General features: G+C 40.0%; 1 protein-coding gene across 1 annotated transcript in view; it reads right to left on the bottom strand.

Moving 5' to 3' along the window:
• Positions 1-19,285, bottom strand: part of LOC118240770 (homeodomain-interacting protein kinase 2-like) — a 190,853-nt gene extending 171,568 nt beyond the window's left edge. Inside the window, exons 1-9 of the mRNA XM_081709178.1 lie at positions 19,281-19,285; positions 16,308-16,659; positions 15,374-15,741; positions 14,697-14,820; positions 14,295-14,399; positions 14,092-14,178; positions 13,609-13,790; positions 13,312-13,391; positions 10,558-10,731 (exon numbers count right to left, since the gene is read on the bottom strand). Coding sequence (XP_081565304.1) covers positions 10,558-10,731; positions 13,312-13,391; positions 13,609-13,790; positions 14,092-14,178; positions 14,295-14,399; positions 14,697-14,820; positions 15,374-15,741; positions 16,308-16,659; positions 19,281-19,285 — 1,477 coding nt within the window. The remainder of the gene's footprint in view (positions 1-10,557; positions 10,732-13,311; positions 13,392-13,608; positions 13,791-14,091; positions 14,179-14,294; positions 14,400-14,696; positions 14,821-15,373; positions 15,742-16,307; positions 16,660-19,280) is intronic.
• Between the last annotated feature and the right edge of the window lie 276 nt (positions 19,286-19,561).

The raw sequence follows: 19,561 nt of genomic DNA on the forward strand, positions 1-19,561 counted from the left end.
TTTCCCAATAACCAAAATGTCAGTGCAGCATTCTAGAAATGTCACAATGCATATGACATCACAACAGCTTTGACGTCACTACAAGTATGTAAAGGTGAGCGCAAGCATTTATATGTCATTTCACTTGACAGATTTCAGCAGTTATAAAGTTGGAAGACAATAGAGTGAATTAAACCTAATCGTAGGTCAACTTTCCAGAACAAGGTACGGTTGAATAAGTCAATTTTGTAATTACAGAAGGCTATTTTCCATCTAATTGTATGTGTATGTATCTGTCTGTCTGTCTAAATGTCCGCTTAGCTACTATAGCTAGAGCTTTTCTAATTTTATGATGAACGGTCTGTCTGCTGTAGTTTTATATAGTTATGGAATGCATTGACGTTCCACCTGTTTTCTCACACAAGGCTTTATGTCAAGCATAAGCGACTGCTTTTTATGCTATTTAGATTTTGCTGTTTTAAAGGTACAAGACAAGTAATATAAGTGATTAAACCAAATTTCATCACCATACCCGCCCTTTCTTGTCTGCCCACAATTGGTGACGTATTTCGATGTGGTACGTCCACGCTGCAGGTGCATATAACGTTCCTAAGTGCGGCAGTTTGAGACGAACAGCTCTACTTAGCAGAGAAGAGTCGGTCCACAGTAGCGCCCTTCTCTCTGCGTCTACCTCTGTTCACTCACTAGAGAGAATCTGCTTAATATAAACAATTTAATTTGATAATTTTGACCATTAACACTTTGTGCGCTGTGTGAGCAAAAACAATGTATGTATTCTGTGCTTTCTAACTTTCACAGCAGTTGTCGGTTATGTGTTGATTCTGTCAGATGCCCTCACGGTTATAAAATCATTTTAGCGGTGCCGAGCCACAGGTTGAATATTTGGAAGTGACTGTTGGTTAACACGTAAGCTAGTGTTAATGGGTGCGTTTCAGTCGCTGTCATACTCGTCCCGTTGTCTGAAACGGAAAAAAATATATGTAATAGAATTATCAAAAAAAAAGACTTATTGCTTGAAGCAGTGAAGCGAAAACGGGTTTTATGTTATGAGCAAATTTTTTGGCCCTTAACTCAAAAGAGAGTTCCATTTGAGAGTTCCAAAGTCTAGAGTTTAAAAGTACCTTGTTAATGGCTATAAATGAACAGTTTAAATGCGTAAAAAGAGCAGCTGACCTGTTGCTTGCCATATGGGCTAGTTAGCTCACCTTCATATGTACTGCTAACCTGACTGGTTACTTATCTTAGTTTGTCTTCTCCAACAGTCACCATTACGTGGGGTCAGATATTTGTTAGCTAATAAGTTACTTCCATATACCCACCAACACATTCCACAGGTCAACACATTCCTGCTGCCCCTTTTGTCTATGTGTCATGACTGTTTACTTAATGATGTTTAAGTTGTTTGTGACCTAATTATTAACCACTAATAAAATCAGTTTAAACCATTCATAAACGTTTTGTATTCAATGCAGTAAGATTTAGCCTTTGGAACTAATGGTTTAGGGATATGCATACCCAGCTGCTTGCCTGTTGAAATTTGCCTGTAAAGGTGTGCTGCCATTCTGATTGCTTTCTTGCCTGTTTTCTGTCCTCCATGAGTGTTGGTCTGCATACTGACAGTCTTTCTGAACTGACTGCCATTCACATGTATAACTGTCTGCCTTCTGATCCTCAAGCCTGCCTGCTTACATGTTAGATTGCTGTCTGTCCACCAAACTGTAAAAATGATTTATGCTTTTGACTTCATATCGCCTTTTCAGAACAAAGTATTCCAGGAGAGTCCTAAGAAAACTTGGACCAGGACAAATGGAGAAACAGAAGCGTCTTTTTGGCAGGAAGATGTAAGGCCTTTGCACTACAATGTTAAAAAATCTTAGAATAACAATATTAATTTAAAATGATTCTTATTTATATAGCATATTCCTTATAGAACCCAAAATCTCAAGGTGCTTTACACTGCAATGAACGAACAGTATTCAGTAATAAAACATTGATCAAATAAAACAGTTAAAAGTCACAAAATATAAATGTAGAAAATGAAATTAATTGAAACAGAATTTAAATTAAACCGGCTAAACAAGCTGAACAATTAGATCAAGCTAAACAAGCCACTCTTTAATCTGTATTAAACACCAATAGAGCTTGCACTCTAAATACTTTCTGGACTATTCCAAAGTATCGGAACGATGAAACATGAAACAGATGAAACATGTTTCATCAGCCTTGTTATTTTAAAAGATTAGGAAGTAATGTTAAAGGAATTAGTCTTATTTTCCTTATAATGTGCTAAAGTAGAATAAAATAATTTTGATTGTATTGTGCAATTAACAAAATACAACATGGACCTGAGCTCTATGAGTGATTCATCCATTAAATAGAGAATAAGAATAACAATCTATAAACTTAGACACAAGCTCTCTCAAAATAATTTGATCATGGATTTTAGTTCAGGCTGTTGATGTTTGAAGAATGACAAACGAACAACATTTCCTTATATATTTTTGTTGTTTCCATAGTAAAATTCCTTCACCTCCAAAAGTGGCACGGGCTTCTTCAGTATTTAAAAAGGTGAGTTTAAAATGGCCAAATTTGTTATTCATCAGAAAATCGAATTGTTGCTAATAAGTGAGATGTCAGCACAGTTGTTATGTTATCCTGATATTTAATTTCTTTTTATTCAACCTCTTCTATGGTTCTCAAAACAAGAGCAAGTCAAAAAGCACAAGACAAGACGAGAATAAACCTGTGAGGAATGACAGCAAAATGCTCCTTGATAGAGCCAAAAAAATCATCCCAGACTTGGAGAAGCTCGATATTGCACCAATCTTGACCCATTTTGTGATGGATCTGACTAATGAGTATGCCATTTTTAAAACTTTTCTTCTTCTTCTTCTTCTTCTTCTTCTTCTTCTTCTGCTTTTTCAATTTATCATTTTTATTTTTGGTATACTTTTGAATGTATGAGATTTTTAGAATAAATATTAATTATAGTTCTAAAGAATGCTTTTATTCACATTCTTTTAGGCAGTGGACATCTATCCGGAAAGCAATCCCTAGTCTAGTAAGTCATACTACATTGCTTACACATCAACATATTTTAAATGGGATTCATATTAATTCTAAACCAAACAACCAAAACCATTTTGGAGCAATTTTCAATGTTCGCCTTTCTATGTTATCTCTCCTTTCTTTCACAGGAGACAAAGGTCATGATCTCTCATATGGGTTCATTCATTGCCGACATTGTCAGTGAAGTAACTGTGATGGGTCTTCTTTCATCTCTGGAAGAAATGTTAGATGTTGATCTAAGATCAGTGTTGCTTGCAAATTCCAAGAAGGAAACTGCAGATTTGCTGAATGCTTTCCGTACCAGATCTTGTGAGATAAATCATTCAGCTTCAGTCCACGTGAAGGAGGGGACAGCTCATATAGACTCTCTAAGCAGAGATGTTAGGACTGCAGTTATTGATACGCATCGCAGTTGCCTGGATGACCATGAGAGAGACCAAATTGTGATGAAATTCCACTCGACTATGGAAGATACAAATTCAGAAGCAATGAGTGAGCTTCTGATAGGAGATACTGAGAGTTTGACATCGTTATCCTCAGATGTCCATGACGATGGTACATCTAGACCTATAAGTACCATTCCTATAGCTGGCTCTCCGGTTTCGGATATGCTTCAGCGCTTTGATGATGAGATGGAGGAATTTGCTGAACTGTCGCAAGACATCAATCCCCGCATAAAAGGAAGGACACATTTTTTGTCCCGTCATTTAATAAATCCTGACCTTGAAGGGGTCTCATCTTGTGAGCTCTGTGGTATGGTCATGCCAATCTACCTAGAGCAGGATGACTTGAAATCATCACAGGCATCATCAGAGCTATGCACAGATAGTATGAACACCTCCTCCGACGTCATGGCAAGCCAAGTTATGGAGTTGGTTGTCCCACCCTCTGTGAAGAAGGCTCAAGAGTCCCCCAGTGTACACAATGACTGGTCTTCCCTGTTCAGCATCGATATACATAGCTCTCCATCACTACAGTCTGAGATGTCTGCTAGGTCACCATGTACTGAGCCTGCTCTGGACAATCAGAGCAAAACCATGAAAGCCCAGAAGGGGAGATTGCATTTTCTATTCCCCTTCAGTAAGGTCTCAAAGGACTTAAAGGTAAAACATTTGACTTATTTCTTATTTAGATTTTGTTACATTATTCATTTTTAAAGTAGTGCATATTTGAATTTCATTTCACACTGAATGTGTATATATCACTTTGCATAAATGACATAATTTGTTCTAAATTATATTCTGTTGCATTATTACTGGTTTGTATCTGTACTTTTAGTTATAAATTTACTTATGCTCTGATATTTTTCTACTAAATCATTGTTTTGTTTTTGTTAGAAACTCAAAAAGAAAAGCAAGGAGCACCCTAACACTGTAGCTGCTGCTGCAACTACAGGTAAGAACATATTGCTAGAAACACATATGACAATTTAGTTGTTAGACAGAATATCACAGTTATATCCATTTTTTAAAAATCAATAACTTTTTTGTCTTATGATAGGTAGTGAAGATGTTTCCCCCATCTCGTCACGTTTCACGAGGATGTTATCGTTCTTTACAAGGCAACGCTCAAATCATCAATAAAGCCTGAAACATCAATTTGCTGAAAATGTGCAAAAATGGCTGGTTTTTGATTACATTTACATTTACATTTACAGCATTTAGCAGATGCTCTTATCCAGAGCGTCTTACAAAAGTGCTTTGTCCTTTACTCATAGAATATATCCTAGTACAGTACAGTAGGTTAGAGTCCCACATACCAATGAGCTAGAATACTGTAGAATACAGGGATCAATGCTGATACCTAGAAGTACAAAACACATAAGGTCTATCTTAAACAATGATAAGTGCAATAAACAATAAGTGATAGAGATGTAATGTGGCCATAATTATCATATTTTTACATTTGATATTGTTTTGCAATACAGCAGAAGTTCAAATTTGGTTATGCTGCTGTGTTGGTTACAGATCATCACAGACTGGTCCCAAACAACAAACAACAAATTAGGGCATAGTTCACAACATAATCTACAAATAGTTTTAACGAAAATAAAGCATCTGCAAGTCCTAAAATGTGTTTTATATTTCTGTTGAAACATGAATCATATTAATTGCCAGCCCTTTTAAAGTTTCAGATATTTTTTTTCCTATTTTAAACACACAGAATCCCAAAACGATTTCTCTGTAGTAATACAGTTCACTACTGTAGTTGTAGATTTAGCTCCATTTAGCCCACAGTATCCCTTTAAATGAAACAAAGATTCAAAGTCAGAAGTTAAAATCCTATAGGAGTTAAATAAGAGCTTGATGTTGGATGTGAGATGTGTTCTGAACACATACTGCCAGTAAGTGCCAAAGAACCATTTTTAAATACAGTTACACCTCCCATTGAATTCAAAATACGACAGCCATCTTGTTAAACCCAACACTCACACATTGTATTTCAGATACATTTAATAGAGTTTCTCTGCCCAGAAACTACAATAATCAACTTCAATAATCCATCTGATGTTCAATGCAGGAATCCCTCCTGTCTGTCCCTGTTCCTCTTCCTCTCACAGGTAAGGGTACCAGTTGACTTTCCTCCAGCCGAGCGAGTAGGCTGCGGGCCGGTGGTGAAGAACGGAGCCGCTTCCTGACCTATCGTAGGATGACATCACAGACTGCTGGAACTGTGGCAGGAGCCAAGGCAAAAAAAAAAAATGGCAACAAGATATCGATAGGCATGTCAACATTCCCAGCACCCAGGTGAACTACTGCCTACCATGGCACTGTTGGAAACCTATTAAGATAGTATTGAGATTTTTATTTTTATTTTTTTACAAATCTATAAACTAAAAACAACATTATCTACTGACATACAACAATGTACAAAACAAGACACAACATATAAGAATTTGAATTTTAAAACATGTAATACATATCGATCTTCTTTCAGCCCTACAAAAGACTTCTTGATGAATCAGAAAAGAAGATCGACGGCCGTGGCCCGACGACGGAGGTGGTCGTAGCAGTGGTGTTGGTTCGGGCGGGCTGAGGACTCACACAGTGGCATGCCCTTGAGGTAATAAGGAGTGTTTACAGGCAAAAGAGACCGAACAATGCATTAGACATATTAATAACATAAAACAAGGGAGTATAAAGATTCTGTGTCCTTTCAGATTGATTTGCGTACAGGGCAGAGGCATCTGCAGGCTTAAGCAAAGGATCCTAGGTAGGCTTTGGTGGACCTCAGGGTAAGATATATGACCTCTCCACCAGGCTCAAGACCATATAGAAAAACAATCTTCTTTAGGATAAGGTCAAGAGAAGCCTTCTCTTGGAATGTGTTGGAACATATTGATTAATGTATGGTTTGTATATAATAGTGCCGAATGCAAATAACAATATGTAAAAGTAGATTTGGTGAATACATTGTAACATTGGTAGTGGGATGGACAATTCTTTGTGCAAGAATGATGTTATTGGTTCATTTTTCTGCGGTTGCATTTAATATCACTATCCTTATGTATTTATATATCGCTTTTTACTGCAGATGTTGTCACAAAGCAGTTTTACAAATGTCCAAGTCCAAGCCCCCAGTGAGCAAGCCAAGGGCGACAGTGGCGAGGAAGAACTCCCTAGAGCATGAGGAAGAAACCTTGAGAGCAACCAAGACCCAAAGGGGAAGCCCATCCTCCTTTGCCTGGCAACGCTCACCACAATAATATCAATTTTAAGAGAGAAATAAATAAAAAAATGAAAAAATAAGCAGTTAATGTCCAGTCCAATTTGCTAGAGGCCCTAGTCTTGACGCGATGGTGTGCATGTGTCCAAAGCCCATCCCACAAGAGAGCATCCATTAAGGGCAAGGGAGAAGCAGTTGGCTAGGGTGGAGCTGTGGTGGCCTACAGCAGGGCACATCAGGGGGTGGTGGGAAGAGCCATGGCAGCTGAGACGGGTTGAGGCTCAGTAACATCATGACATCAGGAGTAGGTGTACCTCGGCAGAAAGAGAGACTAGATTATTAGGCATGTCCAGGTACAAGGGTGTGTAAATTAGGGAACTATAATGTGCAAAGATGGGCTCCGGCAGAACTAGCTATGGCAGCACAGCTAAAAGGAAAGAGCCAGAAGGAAACACAGGCACGAGGGCACCCTGGAACATCAGCACTCCGCCGCTCTCAGTCAACACACTCGAGTGACAGAAGAGAGGTGAAGTGACAGCATCATAACATCCCAGTTTATCATAACTCTCAAAACCCATGGACCCCCAAGATGGGAAGTAGTTAATAAAATACCTGACTGTACAGATACTAAAAAGAAATCTAGGATTATTTTTGTTATTTTCTATTGGGCTCAAGAGATAAGCTGTTCGAGCAGTAATAAGTGTTTTTCTATAGGTGAGTAGGCTCTCCTTCCATGCAAGCTGGAAGACTACGAGCTTAGTGCGGTGCCATTTATGTTCTATTCTTTGAGTGTTTTGTTTTAAATTGCGAATGAGATCATTATACCAAGGTACTACATTTTTGTAGCTAATTTTTTTATTCTTAAATGGAGCAACATCATTAGGTGCACAGCAGAATACTGATTCTAAGCATTCAGTAATTTGATCAAGTTCCTTTGGGTTTGAGGGAATCCTAGGCGCAAATTTTTAGTCTGGGAGATTCCCAATAAATCCAGGTGCAGTGGACGATGTGATCGTGTGTCTGGTATGATAGCGAGGCGAGGTTACGATAGTGTGGCTCATGCATAGTTTAAATGAAATTAGGGAATGGCCTGCGATGGCACCTGACTGGGGTAGTATAACTACCTTCTCCATGTCTACACCGTATGGCAGTACTAAGTCAAGCGTATGTTTACATTTACATTTACAGCATTTAGCAGTACACTGTTATCCATAGCGACTTACAAAAGTGCTTTGTCATTTACTCATAGAATATATCCTAGTACAGTACAGTAGGTTAGAGTCCAACATACCAGTGAACTAGAATACTGTAGAATACTGGGATCAATGCTGATACCTAGAAGTACAAAACACATAAGGTCTATCTTAAACAATGATAAGTGCAATAAACAATAAGTGATAGAGTTTGTTAATCAACATCATTGTAATAAACAATACCCTACAATAAGTACTAATTTAGTCAGTCAATATGAGAGCAGGGTAAGTATGTCCACCAGAGTGTGTGGGTTCTCTTTGTACATTGAAACCAATTGATTCTAATATAGAACTAAAGGCCAAGTTCAGAGGGTGTTGGGCACTATCAAAGTGAATATTGAAATCACCAACAATAATGGCACTTTCTACTAGAGCAGATCCCTCTCAGTATCTACAGCTAGACAAAACGCACCTGCCACCTTGTGGTCAGTTGAAGTATTTGCTAGTGATTCTAGACAGGTTTTCCAAGTGGACTGAGGCGTTTCCTTGTTCTAAGGAAGATGCCCGCGCTGTGGTTAAAATCCTAGCCAAGGACATAATACCGAGGTACGGTGCGCCTCGGGTAATAGATTCAGATCAGGGACCCTGTTTCATTTCTATGGTAACTCAGAAACTATGCACCTACCTAACTATTGACTGGAAGTTTCACATCCCTTACCATCCTCAGTCATCTGGCATTGTTGACAAAATGAATTATACATTGAAACAAAGGCCATGATGGAAAACAGGAAAGAAATGGATAGATCTTGTCCTTCCTAGGTCTTCCTAAGTTCAAGACTGTTAACTCAATACACACTTTAAAACACTCAATACACAATTTAAATTTTTAATAATACTTGTTCAGGTTCCACTATTGTTCTCCAAACCATACATTATTCAATGTATGCATATTAATATTCAATATTTACACCAACCGGTTCTTGGTACCATTATGTTCAACCTGAGCTACTTGCATTTTATTTAAAAGGCGATCCTCTTCCATATCACCGGATGCCCATACTGCTTTTATTACCTCAATCTACTGCCAGCAGTGTTGTGTGAGATCAGAATGATGCCCAGTGCCACCACCAAATTGTCACTATTTGAGGTCGTTTTTGGTAGACCATTTACCACCCCATGGGTCAGAGGTAACCCAGGTGTTTCTCAGTCAGGTGACACAGCCATAGCTGATGACTGACAGACAAATCCTCTAAGACTTGGCTTGCGTTGCTTTGGTGTTACAGGAAAGGTTTGAAGCCCTTGTTTTTGTCTGTCTGGCATTCAGATTTCCTGAGCAGCCATGTTGTGATTCCTAATTAGGAACATGTTCCAGCCTACTCCATGCAAGCTGGAGCACTGGATCCACTTTTTAAATGTGCCTTTTTAAGGTGACGGCTTATAAAAGTCATCTCTGATTATTTTTGTTGTTGTTAGCTTTTTAATCTGTCAAGTCTGTAATTTTCCAGATTTATATCCATTAAAAAAACAGATGCTCTAAAGGGAGGGGGTGGACTCCTTCAGTGGTACAGCAGAAGTTGATAACTTCAAAATCATTTACAGCAGCTTCAACCTTGCCTGAGTGATTTAAGTAATTAGTGAAACTGGCACAGCACCACCAACCGTTTATTAAAGAAAACGTGTATGACACATGATTATCTTAATTCTTTTAATTAAAACAGTCCCTTGCAAGGCATATTATTCAATTATGTTCAAAGAGGTACATAGAGCATGCTGGCAAAACTGAACCGTTGAAGATACTACAGGAAATAAGAAATTTCCATAATGTGAATGAAACATTTATTTAAATGTATTGAATATTGCACATCTCAGAGCCTCCAGAGGTGGAAAAGACCAGGCCAGGTGAGCCATAGGTTGAATTGGAGCCCGAATCCAAGGGCCAGGGCGTCCCCGCCAGACGCATGACGCTCGAATTTGATCTTCTTGAAGCAATTAACTAGAGTTAATTGAAAGCGGAAGAGGATGCCTGGAGCTGCGATGCCATACCTTTAGGGAAAGATGAAAAAAGGAACACGAATCAAACAAATGAGACTGTTTGTTTTTCGAGGCTGAATGGGATGTGCCATAATAACCTTCAATTACTATATTGGTGTCCAAGCTGAAATTCAACTTGATTACAATAGCCGCAAGCCATGCAGATCTAGTTATGGGCTTTATTCAAAATTAAAACTAAAACAGAAGTAGATTTTAAAAAACACAACCACAATTCTGTGATTTATCTAACGCCAGCTAGTTAACTTCATAACTTACTCTCTGTTGATTTTCCCACCCTTAATCTTGCAGAAAGAAGGCTCAAGAAAACCAAGCGGATGTAAATCACAATCTTCCATGTTGTTTTGCCTCCACATCACCCTGAAAGTGCTTTATTTAAATAATTTAGCTCTGCTCAATTTCAACTTGATTACAATAGCCGCAAGCCATGCAGATCTAGTTATGGGCTTTATTCAAAATTAAAGCTAAAATAGAAGTAGATTTTAAAAAACACTACCACTATAGTAATTAACCTGCAAAATGTGTTCTTAATCTGTTGATTGCAACTGTCAAACATTTTTAAAAATGTGTTGAATATTACCCAAGTCACAGCCTACAGAGGTGGAAAAGACCAGGCCAGGTGAACCATAGAACAAGTTGAACCCTGAATCCGAGGGCCAGGGCGACCCCGCCCGAACCCGAGGGCCAGGGCTCCCGCCAGACGCGTGATTCTCAAATTTGACCTTCTTGGAGAGGGAGATCCCACTGGAAGAAACTGAAGGGGAAGAGAATATACCTTTAGAGAAAGATGAAAACTGACCACTAACCAAACGAATGAGAGAGATTGTTCTTTGAGGCTGAATGTGATGTGTCATAATAACCATCAATTACTATAAAGGTGTCCAAGCTGAAATTCAACTTAATTACAATAGCTAGCCAGCAGCCAAGATAAAAGGTCACATGTCACAATTTTAAGCTTCCCTTTATACGAAAGAACTGCAGTATTTTAAATTTGCCACATCGTTGGCAGACAGGTACCTAGCCATAGTAGCTAATTATCCTAGCTAGTTCACACTTCATTCTCCCCCAAATGATCCCATTATCGACAGGTATCCGTGCTTAGACATGAAGACAGTTCAGCGACCGAGGACTGACATGCAGCTGTCACAGCTCTTTTAGAGCAATCCGACGGTTAGCGAGCCAATGCTAGATAATAACGTTAAACGCAGCTACAGTAAATAGTTGGCAGTTAATCTGCTAGTTAACTAACGTGCTCCATCGCCATGAAAATTAGAATCTGTTGCCGCAAGAGATGTGCATAAGTAATGTGTGAACTAGCTAAGTTAACCATCTCAAATAGACAGCTTGTCTGTTAGCTAACCTAGCTAGAGAGCCCAATGTTACCTGAGTCGTTGAATTCAAGTCCGACTTGACACTTTAGCCTTTCCCATTAGGCCTCATCGTCTTTTTAAACAAAATTAACATACTATTCATAAAATCCATATAGAGCAAGTTTTATGGATGATCTGCTCAGTGAAGCTGCATTATTTCTGTTATAATACGGACACGGCAGCATTTTCACGGCATGTTTTCTTAATCTGTTTATTGCAACTGTCAACACATACGAATGATTAATAATTAATGTAAACTGTTATGCAGCGAATTAAAGATACTATATTTTCCTGTTTCCCTAGAAATAATCCAAACTGCAGTGTCTGCTTATTTATGCTGAAGCACACTTAAGTGGGTATATTTTTTGTGGATTCCACATATACATTAAAAGGAAAATGTTGCCCAATCATGTCAGAAATAGCAAAACAAAAAAACACAGGCTCCGAGTTACTGAAAGAGAAGTACGCGATGAGGTCCTGGTAGAGCATAGGCACAGGTTGGTCATACGTGTTTATGAGGAGTTTAATTTAAGCAAAATCCTCATCACACACCCAAGAAGTCAAAGCCTGCAAAATCCCCAAGCAGCAAGACTGCATCAAGTTAGCACTGGCTGAAGCAAAAATAGTGCTGTGTCCTGCTGTGTGGCTCATCCACTCTACCAGTCTCTTAGTATTGGGCTTAGTGTGCTTAATTCATCTTGATGTCCTAACTGACATTCAAAAAGAAATGGATGTGAGAAGACAGTGTAGGAGTTCAAATTTGAATTGGCTTGAAATGTAGGCTGAAGTGCTCTTCTGCAGCTGAGCAGCTCATTTTCTGCTGAGCATCTTCACAGCCCTTACAAGGAGAGCATGAAAATGATGGAGGGGACAAGAAAAATCAGAATAATGCTTTAAGGACTGGACACATTTACAGCTTCTCACACTAAACAAAGTACTCCAAGGTAAAAAGTTCATCAAAGTAAAACATGTTTCATCCATCTTTCTGTGAACTGATATTTTAATGACTGACAGACAAATCCTCCAAGACTTGGCTTGGGATGCTTTGGTGTACAGGAGAGGTTTGAACCCCTTTCATTAAAGAAAACGTGTATGACTCAGGTGCTAGGGTATTATCAGAATGTAATTTATTCCAAATGTAAACACATGATTCTCTTAATTAGAGATTCCCTTATAAGGCATATTATTCAATAATGTTCATAGAGGTACAAAAAACAAAACAAAACAACAAAACCCTACTGAGTCTGGAAAAGAACATCTTTATCAATAAAAAGTATCAAATGACCTGAACACAGTTGTACCACCATTACAAACTCCTTGCTTGAGTCTGCATGTATACATGTATGATAGTAACATATCAGCCAATGAATGATGGACTCGAGTTTGTACTCGAGGAAAGAAAGAAATTTTCATAATGTCATAAAGAATCAAGTGTTTGGAAAACGTCTAGGAAAAGAAAGAAACATTTATTTAAATGTGCTGAATATTGCACAAGTCGCAACCCTTGAAAAACCAAGAAGAGTTCTCGGTCTGCTTAAGTACTGTGTACTGCAAAAACACAAGTAGAATTGAATTTTCCACAAATACACATACAAGAACCATAGAAGAAAGCATAGTGTTGGTCTTATAGAACGAGAGACACAAAAACCTCAGCTACAATGATCAACAATTACACAATGAAGTTTGGATTCAACGGAATTTCGTTTTGAACTACGGTAGAGGGGCCTCTTTATCGGCTACTCGAATACTAGGCAACAACCTGATTCACCATTTGTGGATCACATTTGAGCAGTAACATGATTTGGTAGAACACTTGCATTTGAAACCATTTTTGTCTTCTTTTATAGGTGGAATCGGAGGCCAGTTTGGTGATGTTTTAAATCTACTTGAAGAATAACAAACAAACAAAAAGCCAACCCTAATGTAACATTTAAAAGAAGCACCAAAGTGGGCATCAGATTTACCATCAAACAGGGTCTTGCTGCTGTCGAAGCCTGTGCACTGCCGCTTGCAGATCTCCATGTTCTGCAAGCAAGATTTCACACTGCAGCGAGAGACACACACACACACACACACACACACACACACACACACACACACACACACACACACACACACACACACACACACACAGGTGGGGGGGGGGGTTACAGTACTAGCAGAGAAACTCTGATGCTATTTGGATTTCTAAATTAACACGGTGTTCCTTAAAATGTTTTTGAAACACTGACATGTAGATTGGAAGGCCTGGAGCAACTCACTGTGCACTCTGAGGGAAGTGGAGGAGGTGGGTCATGGTCAGAAACGGGTGGTTCAGGGTCTTCACTGGCGTGATCCTTTTGTGAGCGTCTAGCGTGAGCATCTTCTTTAGTAGGTCGATGAACTCCCGCCGGTCGGCCTTCTCCGCCAAGACGTCGGTGCCTTTCAGACTGGTCATATTGACCTGCGAGAGAGACCCATGGGTGAGTCATATTATTCACCAGCAGAGGGCGGCAATGCACCCAATACGAACGAAGTTCTGCAGCAAATTTCTACGCACTGCTCTGCCCTTCGCAGATGCCGTTCTCCAGAGCGACTTACATGCGCTACTCATTATGACAGCAGAAACGCTCGACCTTTCAGCTAGCACCTTGTTCTACCTGCTCTATAATGTGAGCTGCGGGAGCCCTTTGTCACGTTCTTCAATTTCACATCGCAACACTAAAAGAAATGCGTATAGTTACGCGCACAAAAGCCCAAATAACCTGCATCATGTCGTCAAGGCAGTTTAAAATGTACTTCCGAGTCTCTTTGGACTTGATGCCACGCTCCGCCTCATGCTCCGAAGGTGTCTGGAGAAAGGAAAGAAAAAACAAACCATTCAGCTCCACCATTAAGTTACATGAAGTCATTAAGTTACGTCCCTTATAAAAAACACATGGCATTTGGCATTTGAAGACAGGCAAACCTTGAGTCTCCACAGGGGGTAGCAGTAGAAATAGTAGTGCGTCTTGGTCGCTGCGCTCAACATGCACTCTGCTGGTAGGCCCTGCGTCTCGGAGATGTAACGGATCTGCAGAGACACCATACGGCAAAAGGATTATGACTTTATTTTGAGTTAATCCTTTCATTTTCAAAGTGCATGTCTAAAAAAACAGGCCATAGAAACTCATTTATATTAATCCTAAAAATGAGCGGGCCGACAAAGCAGCTAAAAGGTCAAACTACACACACACAAACACACACACACACACACACACACACACACACACACACACACACATATCACTACAGCCACAAAACCACTACAGGTCTGCACCACTGATGCTGTACGGGCGTTAAGGCACAGCTCAAAGGACCATGTGCTTACCTGATCATATTCGGAGGCTCCGGGATACAGGGGCCAGCCCAGGAACAGCTCAGCAATGACACAGCCCAGGGACCACATATCGATGGCCTCACAGAATGGGAGACCCAGGATGAGCTCAGGCGATCTGGACCAAAAACACAGAGATCGCCATCATGAAATCAGCCTCGGCTGATAATTCCGTGGGGGGGTGTTTGTGTTCCTAGACATTACACACCCACTATTCTAGTGTAACATGGAACCAACACTACAATGCACCAACACTACAATAATGTTCTGTTTTGCATTAAGTAAATACAGAGTACCAATGCAGTTAAACACCCGTTACTCAGTATATTACACTGTTAATTAACAGTGTAGCTACAATGTAATAGCGGTTTTGTACAGACTCGCTAAATACTGATATTACCAAAGCCTGCAGTTCAGCGCATCCTAACTAATCTCAGACACCGAAGACGGTTCATTAGGTGTTTTTGCTAAATAACAGCACTCACATGACCCAATAAAAATAAACCACTTATAAATCAATCGTGCTCCAGTTAACTGTAATGCTCATCATAGGCTTTTAATGTGTAGCAGGGTTATTACAACTGTCCACAACATGCAGCTCTACTCTAAAGCACACTCGAGTGCAACAAGTGCACACTTATTTCTAACACGCCTCAGCACGTGTCCCTCACCGGTAGTATCTGGACTGCAGGTAGCTGGGGGCCTTGGAGAAGTGGCTAGCTGAGCCGAAGTCGATGACCTTGACGCGGTACGGCTGCCTGATGGGGTCCACCAGCATGATGTTGTCGGGCTTGAGGTCGGTGTGGATCAAGCCCAGGCTCTTCAGTTTCATGAGCGCTTTGGCGACCTGCTGCAGCACGGGCCGGATGCATTTCAGCAGCAGTGGGCTGAACTTGCTGCGCTTGAGGAAGTCGTAGAGGCTCTGCCCCAGCATCTCGAACACCAGGCATATGTGCTTCTTGTGCTGGAAGCACTCGTACGCGCGCACGAAGTTGAACTCGTCGGCGTTCTCCCTGCTCAGCCGGCTCAGGATGCTCACCTGAGGAGGAGCAAAGGAGGGAAGACGGAATACGCGTTAAGCCGAAGCTACGTGGTCACAGCTTCAAAGTTTGATACTGCTGACAAATAGCCTACTTATTTTCAATAGCATCAAGCACTTTGTGTACTTCCCTTCAACCATTTACTTCTACAGGATTTGGGAGATGCAATTATGGAAGTGGTCCCTTGGAAATGAACCCATGAACTTGCTTTTGGTACTCAAACAATGCAGATTAATGCTCTTTCATAACAATAACATTTTTAATGCACATCCAAACAGGTATGGCTTACACAACTGAAGCTAAATCTTCTTTTTAGAGTAAGCTTCAAGCTGTCCGTGTGTTATCCGAACTAGTTCCTACTGAACTAGTGAAAATTAGAACTAGTGTGCCAAACAAGTATTTCTGTGCTACCCTGGCTGTATACAAATTCCACAGTGTGCGTTAGCACATCTGACACCAACAGAACATATGTTGTAAAAACTGAAACAAACAATAACAGAATCAGGGCTACAGCTGATTCTAGGCCATATCAATAGCTCATTTAAAGCAGGCACAACTTTCCCACCTCGTTCTGGCCCTGTCGAGCATAGGACGGATGACTTTTCAGGATCTTGATTGCGACTACTTCACTGGTGCCCCGCTTCCAGCACTTGGCGACCTGGCCAAAGGTTCCACGGCCCAGGGACTCCAAAACCTCGTAGCTGTTGGAGACGGAGCGGAGGATCTCGTTCTGCACCAGTTGGTACTCGCAATCGCTGCCCCTGGCCACACGCTTGGACAACCCAGGGGAGGAGAGCTCCTCCAGGATCTGTACACTGTTGCTGCTGTGTGCCTCCTCTCTCTTCCTCTTGAGGCTGCCCCGCTTCTGATAGCCGTCAGCACGCCGCGAGGTCAATGCCTCGTCTCCGCCCTGCCAGCTGGAAGAGGAGGAAGACGACGACGAAGCCTCGTCCGAGGCTCCAGAGGGGGAAAAGACCATGGCAGGTAAGCCATCGATTGAATTGAACCCCGGATCCGAGGGCCAGGGTGTCCCCGCCCGAATCCGAGGGCCAGGGCTCCCGCCCCGCGCAGGATTCTCAAATTTAACCTTCTTGGAGTGGGAGATCCCACTGAAGGAATCTGAAGGGCAAGAGAATATACCATTATGGAAAGATGAAAACAGGACTACTAACCAAATGAACAAGAGAGATTGTTTGTTCTTTGAGGCTGAATGTGATGTGCCATAATAACCATCAATTAGCTAAATTAGCTAAATCACAGAGCTTTGATTTTTTTTAAAACATCTACTGCTGTTTTAGTTTTAATTTTGAATATTTCTGTCTGAAGCAGAGCAGAGCCCTGATCGATGCCATTGTTTTTTGGGCAGGCTTTAGCAAGTGATTGCTTTCTCTTTACACGCTTCTCAGAAAAGACAAGTTCTTTGTCTTGCGTTACTCAAAGGTGGTTCTGTGTGCTAAAACAACATCTTGACCTTTCAGCGATGCTGCCACACTGAAAAACAGAAGGCCAAGAAAAAAACAGCTTCTATTCTTAGACTCTCTGGCACTCTAAGTGCTTGCTGATACCTTGCTGACTGCAGTATTTCCTACACCTTTCCAACTGAGAGGCTCCTGAACTTGCAGCACCTCTGTCAATTAATCAATTGCATAACAAGAGTTCATCCGCTCTATAATTGAGGGAGATACCCCCTCTAATCATTAATGCTCATCATTACAAAGACCATTAGTGTAAGCTGATGAAAAATGTTTCAATGTATTTAAAAGGTAAAGAACAGAGTAGCAATGTAAAGATACCATTTATAATGCATTACATTTTAGTCTTTGACACAATCTCTTGCCCTGAAACAGTGTTTAGGGCGATTACAATGCTGTTTCAATATGTTTAAAAGGTAAAGAACAGAGTAGCAATGTAAAGATTCCATTTATAATGCATTACATTTTAGTCTAAAACACAAACTCTTGCCTTGAAACAGTGTTTAGGGCGATTGCAATGCTGTTTCAATGTGTTTAAAAGGTAAAGAACAAAGTAGCAATGTAAAGATACCATTTATAATGCATTACATTTTAGTCTAAAACAAAATCTCTTACCCTGAAACAGTGTTGTTGGGCGATTACAATGCTGTTTCAATGTGTTTAAAAGGTAAAGAACAGAGTAGCAATGTAAAGATACCATTTATAATGCATTACATTTTAGTCTTTAACACAATCTCTTGCCCTGAAACAGTGTTTAGGGCGATTACAATGCTGTTTCAATATGTTTAAAAGGTAAAGAACAGAGTAGCAATGTAAAGATACCATTTATAATGCTTTACATTTTAGTCTAAAACACAATCTCTTGCCGTAAAACAGTGTTTAGGGCGATTAAAATGCTGTTTCAATGTTTAAAAGGTAAAGAACAGAGTAGCAATGTAAAGATTCCATTTATAATGCATTACATTTTAGTCTAAAACACAATCTCTTGCCGTAAAACAGTGTTTAGGGCGATTAAAATGCTGTTTCAATGTTTAAAAGGTAAAGAACAGAGTAGCAATGTAAAGATTCCATTTATAATGCATTACATTTTAGTCTAAAACACAATCTCTTGCCCTGAAACAGTGTTTAGCGCGATTACAATGCTTTGAAACGCTGTTTCAATGTGTTTAAAGGTAAAGAAGAGAGTTGCAATGTAAAGATTCTACTTATCATGAATTACATTTTAGTCTAAAACACAATCTGGGTTTGTGTGTATATAAATGATGTAATCTTACTGTTGTGGAACAAATTACTTCCATTTCCATTTTTTAAGGCAAAAATATTAAATGTTGGAATTTATCATTACATATTCATATGAATATGACTTTAATTTGTATACATATTTGTTGACATTAGCTATTTTGATCAGTCATTTTTGTGTCTGGTTGTTCTAGCTCATATTTAGCACGTTGTCCTTGACCATGTCCCTCTGTCCACAGGGTGGTGGTGTTGGACCGTGTTACAGACACGCTGCTGTTTTCCTGCAAGGTGCTAGTGGTCGGATTTGTAGGTGAGAAATATAGAGTGAAGTCATGTGTATATTACCCATACTACACTTCATCACATTCTGACCATGATGGCACATGGCAACACACTTTAATAGGTAACTCTGAGGGTTTTTCTACATTCCCTGTAAGGTCTGCTGGCTTTCTTCTTCTTCTCTGGGAGAATCAGGCTGCCATCTGACAATTTCCAGCTTCAGCTGCTGCATTATTACTGGTTGCCCGTTATTGTACGTATTGTAACCTCAGAAAAGCTCAAGTGGTGACAATTGCTTCTGTGTGAGAACAAAACATCAGCATATTCAGTACACTGAAGAAATGGTTCTTTCTTTTTTAGATTCCAAAATGCTTATTGACAGTGATTGTAAAGTCACTTTGTTTGTAAATAACCATGATTTACACATTTATTCTGGACAGCAGTTCCTCTCATAATACTGAAGGCCCAGCATGTATATCTACTACTGCTGTTTTTTTAGACGGTGATTGTGGGAGCTTATTTCATCGCGCAGGGCTTATTTAGTGTACAGCATGTGTGTGGACACCCTTTTCCTATGCTTCTGTAAGCTACACACACACACACACACACACACACACACACACACACACACACACACACACACACACACACACACACACACACACACACACACACACACTCTCTCTCTCTCTCTCTCTCTCTCTCTCTTCATTCCAGCAGTTCATAATGACATTGGGCACACACAGTCGAAAGCTTGTATGGTCTCGTCCCTTTACTTCAGGGAGAATAGAATTATAAAAAACATTATTAGCTCACATTTCACTCTCAA

Source organism: Electrophorus electricus, unplaced genomic scaffold (genome assembly GCF_041902795.1).
Source record: "Electrophorus electricus isolate QZ-2024a unplaced genomic scaffold, ASM4190279v1 Scaffold32, whole genome shotgun sequence".
NCBI classification, from domain to species: domain Eukaryota; kingdom Metazoa; phylum Chordata; class Actinopteri; order Gymnotiformes; family Gymnotidae; genus Electrophorus; species Electrophorus electricus.